At 38.1% G+C, this 14,658-nt stretch overlaps 1 protein-coding gene across 1 annotated transcript in view; it reads left to right on the top strand.

Annotated features, from left to right (window-relative positions):
* Positions 1-14,658, top strand: part of LOC114469701 (breakpoint cluster region protein) — a 55,231-nt gene that overhangs the window by 22,263 nt on the left and 18,310 nt on the right. The window contains exons 2-8 of the mRNA XM_028457451.1: positions 2,089-2,255; positions 3,607-3,711; positions 6,201-6,386; positions 11,602-11,709; positions 11,861-11,921; positions 12,485-12,537; positions 12,610-12,750. Coding sequence (XP_028313252.1) covers positions 2,089-2,255; positions 3,607-3,711; positions 6,201-6,386; positions 11,602-11,709; positions 11,861-11,921; positions 12,485-12,537; positions 12,610-12,750 — 821 coding nt within the window. The remainder of the gene's footprint in view (positions 1-2,088; positions 2,256-3,606; positions 3,712-6,200; positions 6,387-11,601; positions 11,710-11,860; positions 11,922-12,484; positions 12,538-12,609; positions 12,751-14,658) is intronic.

Raw genomic sequence — 14,658 nt, 5'->3', positions numbered from 1 at the left:
CACACAAGAAAATGCACAACAGCACTCCAACAACACACATAATAAAAAAATACACAAAATCATTCTATACCAGAAGGAGGTGGTTGGGTGTGTGTGTGTGTGTGTTTGTGTGTGTGTGTGAGCAACCTTGAGCTGAAAGTCTGTTTCCTCTCTGGAGCTGACGGATAGCGGAATTTTCCGGACGGACCTGCCCCCGACACTTCCTCTAACCACGGTGGGTCCATGTGATCACTACAACAAAAGCATACAGTGTTTCTCTCAAATCAAACCTGTAGCTGCCAAAAACATTTATGCAAAAGGCAGTTAAGTTCCAATGCCTTCTTTCACCAGTTAGTTGGCTGTTTAGTGGCTCAGTTTTGGTAAGAGTCCATCCATTCATCTACTATCTACTATCCATGGTTGGGTCGCTGGGGCAGCATCCTAAGCAGGGAGGCCCATACTTCTCTTTCCCCAGCCACTTTGTCCAGCTCTTCCAAGGGGATCCCAAGGCGTTCCCAGGTCATAGTCTCTCCAGCCTGTCCTGGGTCATCCTTGGGGTCTCCTTTCAGTGGGACGTGCCCTGACTACCTCACCAGGAAGGCATCTATAATCAGGTGCCCAAATCGCCTTATCTGGCTATTTTCAATGCGGAAAAAAGGAAAGGAAAAAAGTAAAATCAGAGAAATCAGGGTCGGACCAAATGTAAACACACACAGGAATCATTGGCTTTACTGAACATGGATGCTGTTCATAGATTGCATTTAAACTTGTAAAACCGTGCAAAAAGTACTATGAATGTGTCTTTTTAAAATAAATGTGCACATATTTTGTTTATTAGCAATACATTATATATATTTCCACAATAAGATTTGCTGGTGCATTATATCGGATGTTCATGTTTGCTTTCCCAGGTTTGAGTTTCCAATGAGCATTTTCATTACCTGGACTTTGTTTCTTTTTAATTTAGTTATTTGTTTATTATAGTTTGTACTGTTCGGACCTGTTTGGGGCTCTTTAGGAATATGTTTTGGATCACAAGCTTTTTTAATCAAATGAAATGGACACTGTTCCATGAACAGTGTTGTACAATGGAAGAATAATCTTTGGGCACCCTATTAGTTATTCTTATGATTGATCATCGATTCTAAACACCCTACATACATAATATAATCTAGAATATGGAAAATTAGGGTGCTTAAAAAGAGTGCTTAAAAACATTATCTTGATGACATACAGAGAAACTGCAACTTGCTCTAATGTTCCAGCATGAATCACAGTTTGTTAAAGATTGTTCATTCCGATGGAAATGTTCTCTACAGTGCGGCTCTGTTTGAGTTCTCTACAGCATTTCCTGCTGTACGTTCAGTGTCTTCCCTTTTTCTCCTTCCTGTTTACAGCCTGTTTTTTCTACCTTTTCTCACGCCACCTCTCTGCAGCTGCTGCGTCCCACCTAAGGCTGATACCTATGATAATACTGATAGGTGCTGATGACTCAGGGGTAACTATAGGACTCGGTGTGTCCTAAAATGTGTCAAATAACAAACATGTGAAAGACAACATGTGGTCCCCTCCTTGTTAAACGTGTTTTTCCTGTTGCATGATGTTAAACATGTGTCACAACAACTGCTGTGTGATGATTTCAAAACAGCGTATTTTTTCAGTTTGTTTGTTTGTACAGCAATCTTTGTGCTTTTTAAAACGTTTTGATCAAAAATGAAGAAATGGTTTTGTATCACTGTTAAGCGTTTGATTTGGTAAATACATTTTGGTGAGAACAAAAGACCAATTTATTTTATTTTATATTTTCTCTTATTTTATTTATATATTTATTTGTTTTTTTTTATTTTTATTTCGTCCAAACTCACCATTAAGTATCAATTTTTTTCATTATTGAAATTTGAAGAAGTTTTGAATGTATAAACTCTTATTGTGTGCTAGCAGTGTTTAACATGTACATTATATTGTCAACCATTTAGAAGTAGATAATGTAATAGATTAATACAATAATTCTTTATAGTTTTTTTTTTTTCACTTTAGAGCCAAGATGAAACGGAGTCTGGACATTCTTCCATGTGACTGTATTTCTTTTGTTTTCCTGTTTTCTTTCAGAGTTGACCTGCAGTGAAAACCCTCCGCCGTACAGCTACGACTCAGAGGAGCTTCGTCATGATGTTCTGTCCTTCACTGGATCTCCGCCATCATCACCACGGCTCCGCTCCAAGAGCCGCAGCAGCCGGGACACTCAGTCCTCCGGATCTCTGGAGTCCACATTGTCGGTGAGAGCAGAGTCCATTGTCCTGCTCTAGGATTAGATCATCTGAGATCAGTCACTGTAGGATAGGATTAGACTGTTAATTATATTCTGCTTAAAACACGTAATGCTGTGTTACATTAGGGTTCATGTTATGTTATGATGACATTAGATCATCTGAGATTAGTAAAAATTCTTTTCATTGTTTAGAGGTTCTTTAAATACCTTGGGTGAAGAAAGAGAGAACACAACATGTTTAGTTAGATAGAGATTAATTAAGTCCGGCTTAGAGACATATGCATTGGGTTGTTTAAAAAAGATTGGTTGGCTTAAGAAATAATCTGTTGTCACGTTAGTTTTAATTCAGTGTTTTTCAACCTTGAAGTCGTGACCCCATAATAATAATAATAATAATAATAATAATAATAATAATAATAATAATAATAATTAATAATAAAAAAAAATATATATATATATTAAATAAAACATATAACACATAACCTAAAACAACTGTATTCTATACCTTCATTATCTCAAATCTAAATCTAGTTCAATAAAATGCAGTATCGACAAAAGAAGAATTAGAAAAAAATCAAATAAATAAAATAATTTAAGAAAATATCTGAGCTGGCGCATCTTGTCACTTTGTGCACTAATCCTGGCTACTCTGTATTTGTCACACAGTATTACAAACATGATCAAAAAATAAATATAGAGGAAAAAAAGTCTTTGGGGTCACCAGAAATTTGTGATATCAAAATTGGGTCACGATCTAAACAAGGTTGAACACCACTGGTTTAATTTTAGAGTTAGTGTTATACTATGTACAGTATATATCCAGGTACACGTAAGTATGTACAGTAGACAGAATATATAAACAGTGCATGAGCTACACATTCACAATTATGGATGTGACACTATACAAATGCTTGCCTACACACTGCATTTATCTCTACTGGTGTGTGTTTTTATCCCAGAGTCTACACTCTATGCACTCTGTGGGCCTTTGGTATGGTTGGGAATATGTGCATGTCACGCTCTTATGTTAAAGCCTTATTGCAGGTTATATGAAGGTAGCGTGTCCCACTGGGCTGACCGATGTGTTTACCTGTGTGCACTGACCAACACATCCGTCTCCATTAGTATGAGCCCAGTATCTGGTACAGACGTCTCGGAATGTCAAACTCCCACCGAGTTTAATCAAATCTGCTTTGGGACAACAATGTCTGTAGCCGTGGGGTTTGAGCAGCTGGTGCGTGGGTGTAGTTTATTAAAAATCAAACCCAGCTAAGGTTTAACATGTTTCTAATGTCGACCAACCTCCCATTGTCCCACTCTCCCTGATTCTCTTTGTCTTCCTGTTTTGTTGTTCTCAGGTGGAGCTGGACCTGGAGAAAGGCCTGGAGATGAGAAAATGGGTTCTGTCAGGAATTCTGGCCAGTGAAGAGGCCTACCTCAGCCACCTCGAGGCTCTGCTGATAGTACGTCAAACCTTTGTAACCGATTAGGGTGATACGAAATACATGTGGTTAATTTATATACGAGATTATCCTAAAAAAGATCGGTTGAATCAGGATAATATCTGATTCATTAGACTAGATTGATTTGAAATGAATTAAAGCTGCCATCCGGAGTTTCTGAGAGAACGTCTTGATGTCCTGCCCCCAAAAGCTCTACTTCCTCCCCCGCCTCTGTCAATCTACCAGAAGCTACGCTTCTACATTTGTGCACGCGCATTGCGAAACACAACAAAGTCGCATAACTACAAAAATTACACATTTATTGTTAGTGCCATAACTTTTGATTAAAACATGTTTATTACCTGTCCCTGGTCCGTTCGGAATCCTTTTAAAAGCAGAAAGACCCTCCACCTTTGAAAAGCAGCTCCGAGATAAATTCTGTTGCGGTCACGAAGACGTTTATGGTAAATGGTAAATGGACTTGATTTATATAGCGCTTCATAACCACACTGAAGCAGTCTCAAAGCACTTTACATATCAGCTCATTCACCCAATCACTCTCACATTCACACACCAGTGGGACAGGACTGCCATGCAAGGCGCTAGTCGACCACTGGGAGCAACTTAGGGTTCAGTGTCTTGCCCAAGGACACTTCGACACATAGTCAGGTACTGGGATCAAACCTCTAACCTCTCGATCAGAAGACGACCCACTACCACCTGAGCCACGGTGGTTTATCCACAAACTTTGTACCCAGACTTTTCTTTTCTTTTTTAGTTGAAGCTTTATACGTTTGTAATCGTGGAATGGGTAACTGGAGTTTCAGAGCGATACTCCATGACACTATGCTGCTCAGTAATACCTATTTGCTGTTGTGACGGTGCACGCACAGTCACTTCGATTGACAGTGGCCCGCTCCAGGAAGTCGAAGCCTATTGGCTGGGCGAAGGTGGCACTTTCTTGCATTTGTATATGGGTATATGAACTTATATACATTGATGTATATGATTGACCTTCAGCACTAGACCATAGTAAAAGACTAGTATTTTTTAGCATTTGAAAAGAATCATACATAACATAGATTTCTCAGAAACTCCGGATATCAGCTTTAATCATGTAATAGTAAGTAGTTGAGTTTTGATGAGGAGTGTGGATGAGATACACTAGGTTAGGTTAGGAAAAGATCTGTTGAGTTGCTACTACACGCTAGCATGTTAGGTTAGTTTAATTTGAAATTTGTTAGGTGAGCTTGATCTGTAAGGTTTTTTAAAGTTCAGTAAAGTAGTTGTGGTAAATTTAGATCAGATACAGTGTGTTAGGTTATAAAAAAGTCTGTTAAAATAATAGGGTTTATACACTGGTAAAATACAATATAAACGTAAAGCTTATGTTGAAATTTGTTAAGAAACTTTGAAAATCTAAGCTATCATGTTACACAATGTTATGTCAAATTCAGATTATTTAGGTTAAGGTAAGTTCTATAAAGTAGATACGTTTTTAATGAGTTAATTTTGAGTAAGATACATTAAGTTAATATTTGTAAAGGTTTGTTAAGTCAAAATAATATACATATGTTAGGTTAGTTTAATTTGAAATTCATACAGTGAGGTTAAGATAAGTTCTGTAAAGTAGTTTAGTTGTGATGAGGGAAATTTAGATTAGATACATTACGTTGAAACAATAGTGTAAAGTCATATTTTACATTTTGTTAGGTTAATTTAAGATTCAACAGCAAGGTTTATATATGAGGTTAATATGCACACACACACACATATATATATATATATATATACAACGTTATTTTAAAGTTCATTATTTTACATGAAGTTTTGTGAAGTACTTAATTTCTGACAAGTTTAGTTTAGATAAGTAGGATGTCCGTTTCAAAATTTCCTCGATTTTCCTTCCATAGGTTACCCATATGGCCTAAATGAGGCCTTATAAAGAAGCTCATTAACATTGAATTACTGCTTATTAGAAGCAGCTTTAGTGTGTCAATAACATTGATAAATTAATGAAACGTTTTAATTAACCCTTATATACCCTTATTAATCTTATTCATAATTTAATAAGGTTGCTTATTGAGGCCTAGTTCAAGCCCCTTAATATAAAGTGTAACCTTTCTCATCTTTAGAGGGTTTCAAGGTTGTCACACTGCGTGTTGACACCATTCTGTAACTATTTCCTGCTGCTGCAATGGTTTTTCTGTTACATCATATTTGAATTTCTCCAACCTTTCAGGAATTTTGTTTGACTAACTTTGTAAAGTCAGACTGAAGGATTGGTTTTGTTGAATCATTAACTATTATTGTGTTAGCGTTAAAACCTTCCAACATTTCGTCCCTGCTGTGCTATTGAGCAACACCTTTAGTTTCTGCACTAAGCAGGTTTCAAAGTGGCATAGGCCTAAGTTCTTGTTTAGTTTCCAAGGAACAAAAGCAATAAAAGTCATGATTAGGTCCATGTCGTGCTCATCATCAATCCGTCTTACTCTGTGCTCTTATTTCAGCCTATGAAGCCTCTGAGAGCAGCAGCCACGACCTCCCAGCCGGTGCTGACCATCAGTCAGATTGAAACTATCTTCTTCAAAGTGCCCGAGCTTCACGTGATCCACAAGGACTTCTACGACGCTCTGCTGCCCCGGGTGCAGGACTGGAGCCTGCAGCAGTGTGTGGGCGACCTCTTCCAGAAACTGGTACGGCCTTTGTTCTGGAAATGGATGTTCTTTATCTGACTGCAACCCATGCTGACATAAGGCTGATTTTCCACTTCAGTCCGTTCTTTAAAAAAAAAAACTTAAAGGGCCAGCATTATGAAAAATTTTCTTTATGATGGTTTTGCTACAGTGATATACATTCCTTTACCCTCATTCAGAGGGTCAAAGTTGTCCTTGTTATTCCACATTTTGTTTAAAGCGAGCTCCAAACGAACGAGTTAGATTTTCCCCCCTTATGACTCATACGGTGGAAACTCCTTCTCCTGACAATCCTGGCTCCTCCTACCCTACATAAAAATGTGAGCTCCTTCTCAAACTACCTCACAGGTGAAACAAACATGGCAAAGTCAGGTTGATATCACAGTTAATATCACAGTTAATATATTTAATAATCCGAAACGCAGCGTGAGCGCTCACAATCACTTTCACTTTTAGCAGCCGTATACGTACATCTCGTATTGCCTTTGACATGATCTGATGTGTTTGTGACCCAATGCGTGGCAGCAGTAGGACAAAACAATTGACTATTGTCATCTGTGGTCAGAAGAGGTTAGGAGGACAAGATAGAGACTGAGCAGCTCATATGAGTGTTTGAAACATCTGACTCAGCAGTTTACTTCCCTATGGCTCAGCGAGAGCGCTCACAATAAGTTTCACTTTTAGCAGCTGTTATACCGCCTTGTATTGCTTTTATGGAATGATCTGACGTGTCTGTGGCTCAATCCGACGCAGCGGTTTGACAAAATACAGGACTATCGTTTTATATGGACTATTTCAGTGGTCAGAAGAGGTGACACAATAGCCGCTTAAATAGCCATGTGTTTTACTGTAATGTGCAGTTTTTTGCTGAAAACAATAACAAGAGTGTGTGGATAGCAAAAGACAATCGCTATGGTAATAAGGCTGTGGCGTGTAGTCTGCGTCTACAGACACGCCTACTTATGCATATGCATGAAAGCCCCAAAACAGCCTGTTTTTAGGAGTGGTCTGAAAGTGACTTTTCAGAGGGCTAAAACTCCAGAAAACAGGTGGTTTTGGGGAAATAAACCTCAAATACTATGTTGTTAGGGTTCTTAGAACAAATGGAGATAGGTGAAAAATAGCATAATACTGGACCTTTAAAAGAGATTAAAGATTTAGTGCACATTGTGTCCCTGAGAATGAGCAGTGAGTAGTCTTTGTGCAACTTTATGAAAGTTTTAGCAAACTAGTCAACACTCAATGGCACGTGTTGCACTGTGGAAGCTGGGCTTCACTGTCGCTCTAACAAAACCAATGACCATGTATCCATGTAAGATGAATATTCTTGCTCACTCCCACTTTGCAATGCAGCAAACAGGATCGTCTTGTGGTGAGACTTATCAAAATAAGGAAGAAATTAAAACAAGTCGACACTTGCAGTAAATTTGTCATTTTGAGTGATGTGAAAGCTCAGCTGCAGGAGCTGAGTCAGTTAACCAACGGCCGAGTCTGAGAAGGCAATGACGCAGGAAAGAGAGTTTTACGAGAGAGAGAGTGTCTGTGTGTTTGTGGTGGGTACGTGGTCTCGCTTGGGCCGGACTCGTAGCTGTCTACTTGTGTGTGTGCATCAAGCACAGGAGTGATTAAAGCATTAAAGCACAAGTAGGAATTTTTCTAAATAAAACACCCTTAAAAACCTACAGAATAGATTTTAAAGGTTGAGTATTTTGCTATTTTTCACACAACTCCATTTGTTCTAAGAACCCTAATAACATAGCATTTGAGGTTTATTTTTCTGTTTTCCAGAGTTTTAGCCCTCTGAAAAGTCACTTTCATGACGCTACTAAAAACAGTCTGTTTTGGGGCCTTCGTGCATTTGCATAAGTGGGTGCGTCTGTAGACGCAGACTACACGCCACAGCTTTATTACCATAGCGATTTTCTTTTGCTATCCATACACTGTTCTTATTGTGTTTAGCCAAAAAAACTGCACATTACAGTAAAACACGTGGCTATTTAAGCGGCTATTGTGATTGTGAGTCTGAAAAACGCTGCTTCAGGGTGTGTGTGTCACATGAGCAGCGGAGAAAACTGTCAGCTGTTTCAAACACTCACCGTAGTGTTAAGCTGCTGAATCAATTTCTTGTCATCGTTACATCTTCTAACCACAGGAATAGTCCATTTAAGGTGATAATCTTTTGTTTTGTCCAACCGTTGCGCCGCATTGGGTCACAAACAGATTATGTCAAAGGCGATACGAGGCGATATAACGGCTACTAAAAGTGGAACTGATTATGGGCAATCATGCTGCGCTTCAGTTTATCTACTGTATATGCTGGATTCACTACTGTATAGACTGAGCATAAATATAGTATCTGTGGATAAAGGGACTAGTGGTTAAAGGAGCAGGCTTGTAATCAGAGGCTCACTGGTTCTAATCTCCCTGGTCCATCACTGTGGGATGTTGATCAGTCCCTTAAATTAACCTTAACTGCTCCATGGGTGCTACACTGTATGACAATAAAGTATAACGTGTATTTTATATTGAACCGCATTGTTTGTTTTACCTGTAAGGTAGTTTGAGAGGGAGGAGCTCACATTCTTATAGGGTAGGAGGAGCCAGGATTGTCTGGAGGAGGAGTTTCCCCCTTATGACGTAATATTGGGGCAAAAATCCTGTTTGGAGCTGACTTTTTACAAAATGTGGAATAACAAGGGAGGGAGGAAGTATAACTATTTCAATTTTGGCCCTCTGAATAAGGCTAAAGAATTGTATATCACTGTAGCAAAACCATTATAAAGTGAATTTTTCATAATACTGCCCCTTTAAATTTTTTTTATTTCTTCGCAGTCCGGTACTAAATGGTCTAGTATTGGTCTACAGCCCGGAGGTTCGGAAACACTGCTTTAAACGATTGATTGATTGAGTAATCCATCTTTAACATGGCGTTAAAATGATTGCCTGTGCGGAGGGAGGAGATGGAGCCTCAGAACAGAGCAAAAGAGCTACATGTGGCTCAGGTTGAAGACTTCTTCTACTTTTCAGGGGAAATGCAAGAAGTGATTTTTGACCTCCTTCAGATCAAAAGTAATCAGTACAAATAAATTGATTTAATTTTTCTTAACTATAGACAAAAGTCTAATTCTAACACTCCCTAATAGCCTGTCCCTGCTCATTAGGGATCCCTCCGAACAGAAGGAGGAGGCTTACAGGCTTGGGCAGTGCTCAGTGCACATTTCAGCAGACTGCCTGGAGTCATCTCCTGGCCCGATAAAAGCCTTGCTGCACCACATCAGAGGCAGTAAAGAAGCACAAGACGCTCCATGGGGGGCTGATGAATAGAAATGACGTCAGCCGCCAGTGAGAAAAAAAAAGTTAAAGACATGCGCTGACAGGAGTTAAATCACAGATGTGAGCAAATGCTGAATCACAGCTGGATCAGGTCTGCTTGGAAAGGGAGTGGACGTTCAATACGGAGGTTCTGTAGGTTAAAGTGTGATGTGTTTAAATAAGATGCATTAGGTCAGGTTAAGAACATGTCAGGATAATATATAATATGCCAAGTTATGTTAATTTGAGATTCATTAAGTGAGGTTTAATTTATGATGTACAAGGTTAAAATATTTTTTGATTTATTTCATGTAATTTCTCTTATAAGTTCTGTAAAGGAGTTATGTTTTAATGAGTTAGGTTTGGGTAATTCATCCTAGGTTAGGGTAAGATAAAATGTGAGTCAGTACAGTATACAGTTTATAAGGTTTGGCTAATATTTGATTCAAGTATTAGGTTAAGATAAGTTGTGTAAAGTAGATAAACTAGGCTAGGTTAGGATGTCAAGTTTGTTTTGAGATTCATTAATCCAGGTTAAGATAATTTTGATTTCTCTGCTTTCTTCACCTTAGTTATCCTGAAAAATAGTTAAGTTGTGATGGGTTAAGTTTAAAAAGGATAAACTAGGTGAGGTTAGGAGACTAAGGTTATTAAAAGGTCTATTCAATCAGGATAACATATAAATCAGGTTAGATTGATTTGGGAATCATTCAATTAAGTCAAAATAAAGTTATTTTTATCATTGATGTTTTGATTTGATCCAACCAAACAAATATATTATTTATTATATGTTAGGTAACATTAATTTGAGATTTATTAGGCAAGGGTTATATATGAGATTAATAGATAATATGGCATATTATGATTATTTATTTTAAGTGAAGTTAAGCCTTCCAAGAAGTGAAGTTTTAATAAGTTAAAGGTCCTGTATCATGCAAATCAATTTTTTTCAGCTTTTAACATTGTTACAATGTTAATTCCTAATCAAAAACACCCCCCAAAGTATTTTTGGGCTTCCTTCCTGCATCTCTGAGAAATCCTCAATAATCCTGCTCTCTGAGCTGCTTCTCTGCCCTCTTCTGAAAAACGAGTGCTTCAAATGCTAGTGACGTCACTAGAAGTATGAACCGCCCCCTCCAGGAAGTGCCTGCTGCCGGTGCCGCACCTCCACAGTGAACACTGCAGTGAAGGCACCCAGGGAGCAGATATATCACCTTTGACTTGATCTGACGTGTTTGTGGCCCAATGCAATGCAACGGTTGAGGTGATGAACAAATGATTATCACCTTAAATGTACTATTCTTGTATTTAATAAAGGAGGAGGAGAAGAAAGTGAATTAGCAGCTTAAAACTCCGGTGATTGTTTGAAGCTGCTACTGGATGAACACAGCGCAGAGATGGACTCACACAATAGCTGCTTAAATATCCATGTGTTTTACTGTAATGTGCAGTTTTTTGGCTGAAAACAATAACAATAGTGTGTGGCTAGCAAGAGAAAATCACTTTGGTGATCAGTGATCTGCCTCAGAGCGAGTCATGCAGGCAAGTCAGTGTATAGACACGCCCACTCATGAATATGCATAAGCAGGCAGCAAACGGCCAGTTGGTCAGAAAGTCACTTTTCTGAGGCTAAAACTCTGGAAAACAGGCGAGTTTGGGAAAATAAACCTCAAATACTATGTTTTTGGGGTTCTTAGAACAAATGGAGATGAGTGAAAAATACATGATATGGGACCTTTCAGTTTAAATAAATGACACTATGTTAGTTGAAGAAATGAACTGCAGCATAATATACTGATGTGTATAGGTGTATAGGTTAGGAAAATGCCTGTTAAAACAGGATAACATCATATATCAGGCTAGGTTAATCTGAGATCCAATAATCTCTACTTTCACCCCTTAGGCCAGCCAGCTTGGTGTTTACCGCGCCTTTGTGGACAACTACAAGGTTGCCGTGGAGACGGCGGACAAGTGCTGCCAGGCTAACGCTCAGTTTGCAGAGATATCCGAGGTATGCAAGCAGCAGTGTTTGATGTTCCACAGCTGTGGGAGGGCAGTGATGATGGAGCAGTTTTCATCGGTGCTCTCACCATAAAGAGCTCCTTTACTGAGGTGCTGATTGTTTTAATTGCTCTGTGGTGCTTTTTTCCCTTCTCTGACAGAACCTCAAGGTTAGGAGCACAAAGGACTGCAGGGACCAGTCGGCTAAAAGCTCCCTGGAAAGTGAGTACAGGGTCCACATAGGCATCAGTACTTCAAATACTCAACTTAGAAAACACATTAAACACACTTATTTAACTCAGCTGTAATGTGGTGAAAAATTCATCAGGTACTTAGGGATGCCTAAAAAGTTATTGGACCATTAACTAAGTTATTTCCTCTTCTTTTAAAAAAATAAATAAAAATAAAACAAGATTAACCAATTTGAACCAATAACTCAACTTAATAATGTAGCCCTGCTCCTTTACTTAAGCTAGTATCTTTCATTTAGGCCTATGCAGTTTTCAAGGGGTTTTGTCAAGTTTTTTCAGTTTTTTGTTTCACTTTGATAAGTGATAGCGAGTGGTTGTAGTGACGATCTCTTTATGATGATTTTGTACCAACTACATATATTACATCATGGTCGAGGGAGTGTGAGTAGAAGTTTACAGGAAACAGGATTTATCAAATAAAGGGGTGGTGGGGGGGTTGTTTGTTTTGGCAAAGATAAAACAGATAAAGATAGATAGTGTAACTGTATTGTTCTGATCTTGGACGTTCATGATGAACTGTTTTCTCCCTCACAGCTCTTCTCTACAAACCCGTGGACAGAGTTACACGCAGCACACTTGTCCTCCATGTGAGTTACATTAATCCGAGCTTCTTTCTTCTTCTGTCATCCTGACTTTAGTGTATTTTTCCTTCCTTTCAGGACTTACTGAAGCACACTCCCTCCAGCCACCCTGACTACACGCTGTTACAGGACGCTCTGAGAATCTCCCAGAACTTCCTGTCCAGCATCAACGAGGAAATCACCCCACGCAGACAGTCCATGACAGTGATGAAAGGAGAGGTGATGTGACATCTTTCTATCTATCTATCTATCTATCTATCTATCTATCTATCTATCTATCTATCTATCTATCTATCTATCTATCTATCTATCTATCTATCTATTTCTTAATGTGATGGGCACATTATTGTGTTAATAACTGCTTAGAGTTTTTCTGAGTTGCTTTGGTGCATCTTTCACATCAGGATTTACTAATGCACAAAAGTTGTTTATGAACGAGATAGTCAAATTGATTAGTCATGTTTTCATGACTAATCAAATGGTTCACACTATGCCCTGCTTAGTTTATATATGCTTGTAATGTGGGGGTCCATGGGGTTCTGCTATGAGTGACTGTAGAGATTGGTCGACACTTCCCACACCCCTTCGCATCTGTGAAACCAAAGCGACTGAGAAAAGCAGTAATAATAACTATAAATATCATATAGGCTGACCTTCAGTAACTGTTTAGACAGTTTAAATTAATGTGGTTATATCTAAACAGCAGTGAGGTGTGTTACTGCGATTAACCTTTGCAGTTGTTTAGGAAGAAGCTGCACACACATCAGGAGTCAGAGGAAGATCTGCTTTCCTCTAACCGTAACTCCCTCCCATCCTTCCCCGCAGTGTGTAAGAGCTGCCTTGAGTTCACTGTTAGACTTTGACCGTACGTGGGTTGAGTTTCCTCGTGCTTCCTGTCTGCTGTCGGTGCGCTGACTCACAGTGTTTGGAGAAATGATCGTGGAGAATCAAACACAGATGCCGACAGTGATCACTGCAAAGTTATAAAATTGTTCTGTTTGATGATGAACAGAAACTCAATGATCATCTAAAAAAAATCTGATAAAAATCAACAGACACATTAGTAAGGAAACATGTTTTCACTGCTGGAAAAACAAACATATTCCCAAATTACTAATTATCCATAGTATAAAAGAGCTAAAAGATCATTTAAAAAAGTCATAATAATGACATAAAAGTATCATTCATTGGATAAAAGATTGTTTAAAAAGTCATAATAATGACATAAAAGTATAATTTATTTGATTCAAAAATATTTTATGAAATACAATGCATAATTATTAGATATAAAGACTTAATTATACAATATGAAATTGTAATTATGAGATAAAAAGACATTATTATAAGATAATTAGATAAATGTTCCATTTATGAAACAATGAATCTTGACGCAAAAAACAATGATTCCTTTAAATCTGTTTTCTACTCAACCATTGAATTATCTCCTTTTGAAAACGCTTGTACGTATTTTAATTTCTTTTTTTATTTCCTCTTTTATGTGTGTATTTTGTTTATTTGTTCTTTTCCTCTGTATGGATTGTACTTATGATATGATCTTTAATTCAAAAATGCTTCAAATATGACATTTATGTGCCTTGCTCTCTGTATATACTATATACATTTGGTTTAAAAAAAAAAAAGAGAAAAAAAGACCCACTTAAATGTCCTAATTTTAAGATAAGAAGACGTCATTTAAATTTTTTCTTAAAAAAAAAAACCCCTTAGTCTGAGATGACCTGATAAAAAAAAAAAAAAATTCCTTGGACGGTTCTGGGAACTGTTTCGTTTCACCATCTACATATTACTGGGAATCAGCTTCTGGAAACCTTTGAGGAAGTCGGACATCAGATAATACAGAGCTTTGTAAACACACAACAACAGTTTGTTGTTGAGCCTGTGACTAAGTTTCCATTGTTGATGAGTTTGTACGGCTCTGACTGCAGACAGACTCCATGGGTTTTCCATGGGATTATTGAGTGTATTTGACTGAAAACAATGGGCGGATGTAACACTGACACCTCGCTTTAAAAACCAATGCAACTCTGCTTTGGCTGAATGACATCCTACACTAAGGATGGAAGACAGGAGAGGAAACAGTGCAGCTGATGATTATTTAACCCTGGATGA

The sequence above is a fragment of the Gouania willdenowi genome, chromosome 9 (assembly GCF_900634775.1).
Source record: "Gouania willdenowi chromosome 9, fGouWil2.1, whole genome shotgun sequence".
Lineage (NCBI taxonomy): Eukaryota > Metazoa > Chordata > Actinopteri > Blenniiformes > Gobiesocidae > Gouania > Gouania willdenowi.
The sequence above is the reverse complement of the archived record's forward strand: the minus strand, read 5'-3'. Positions and strand labels throughout refer to the sequence as shown.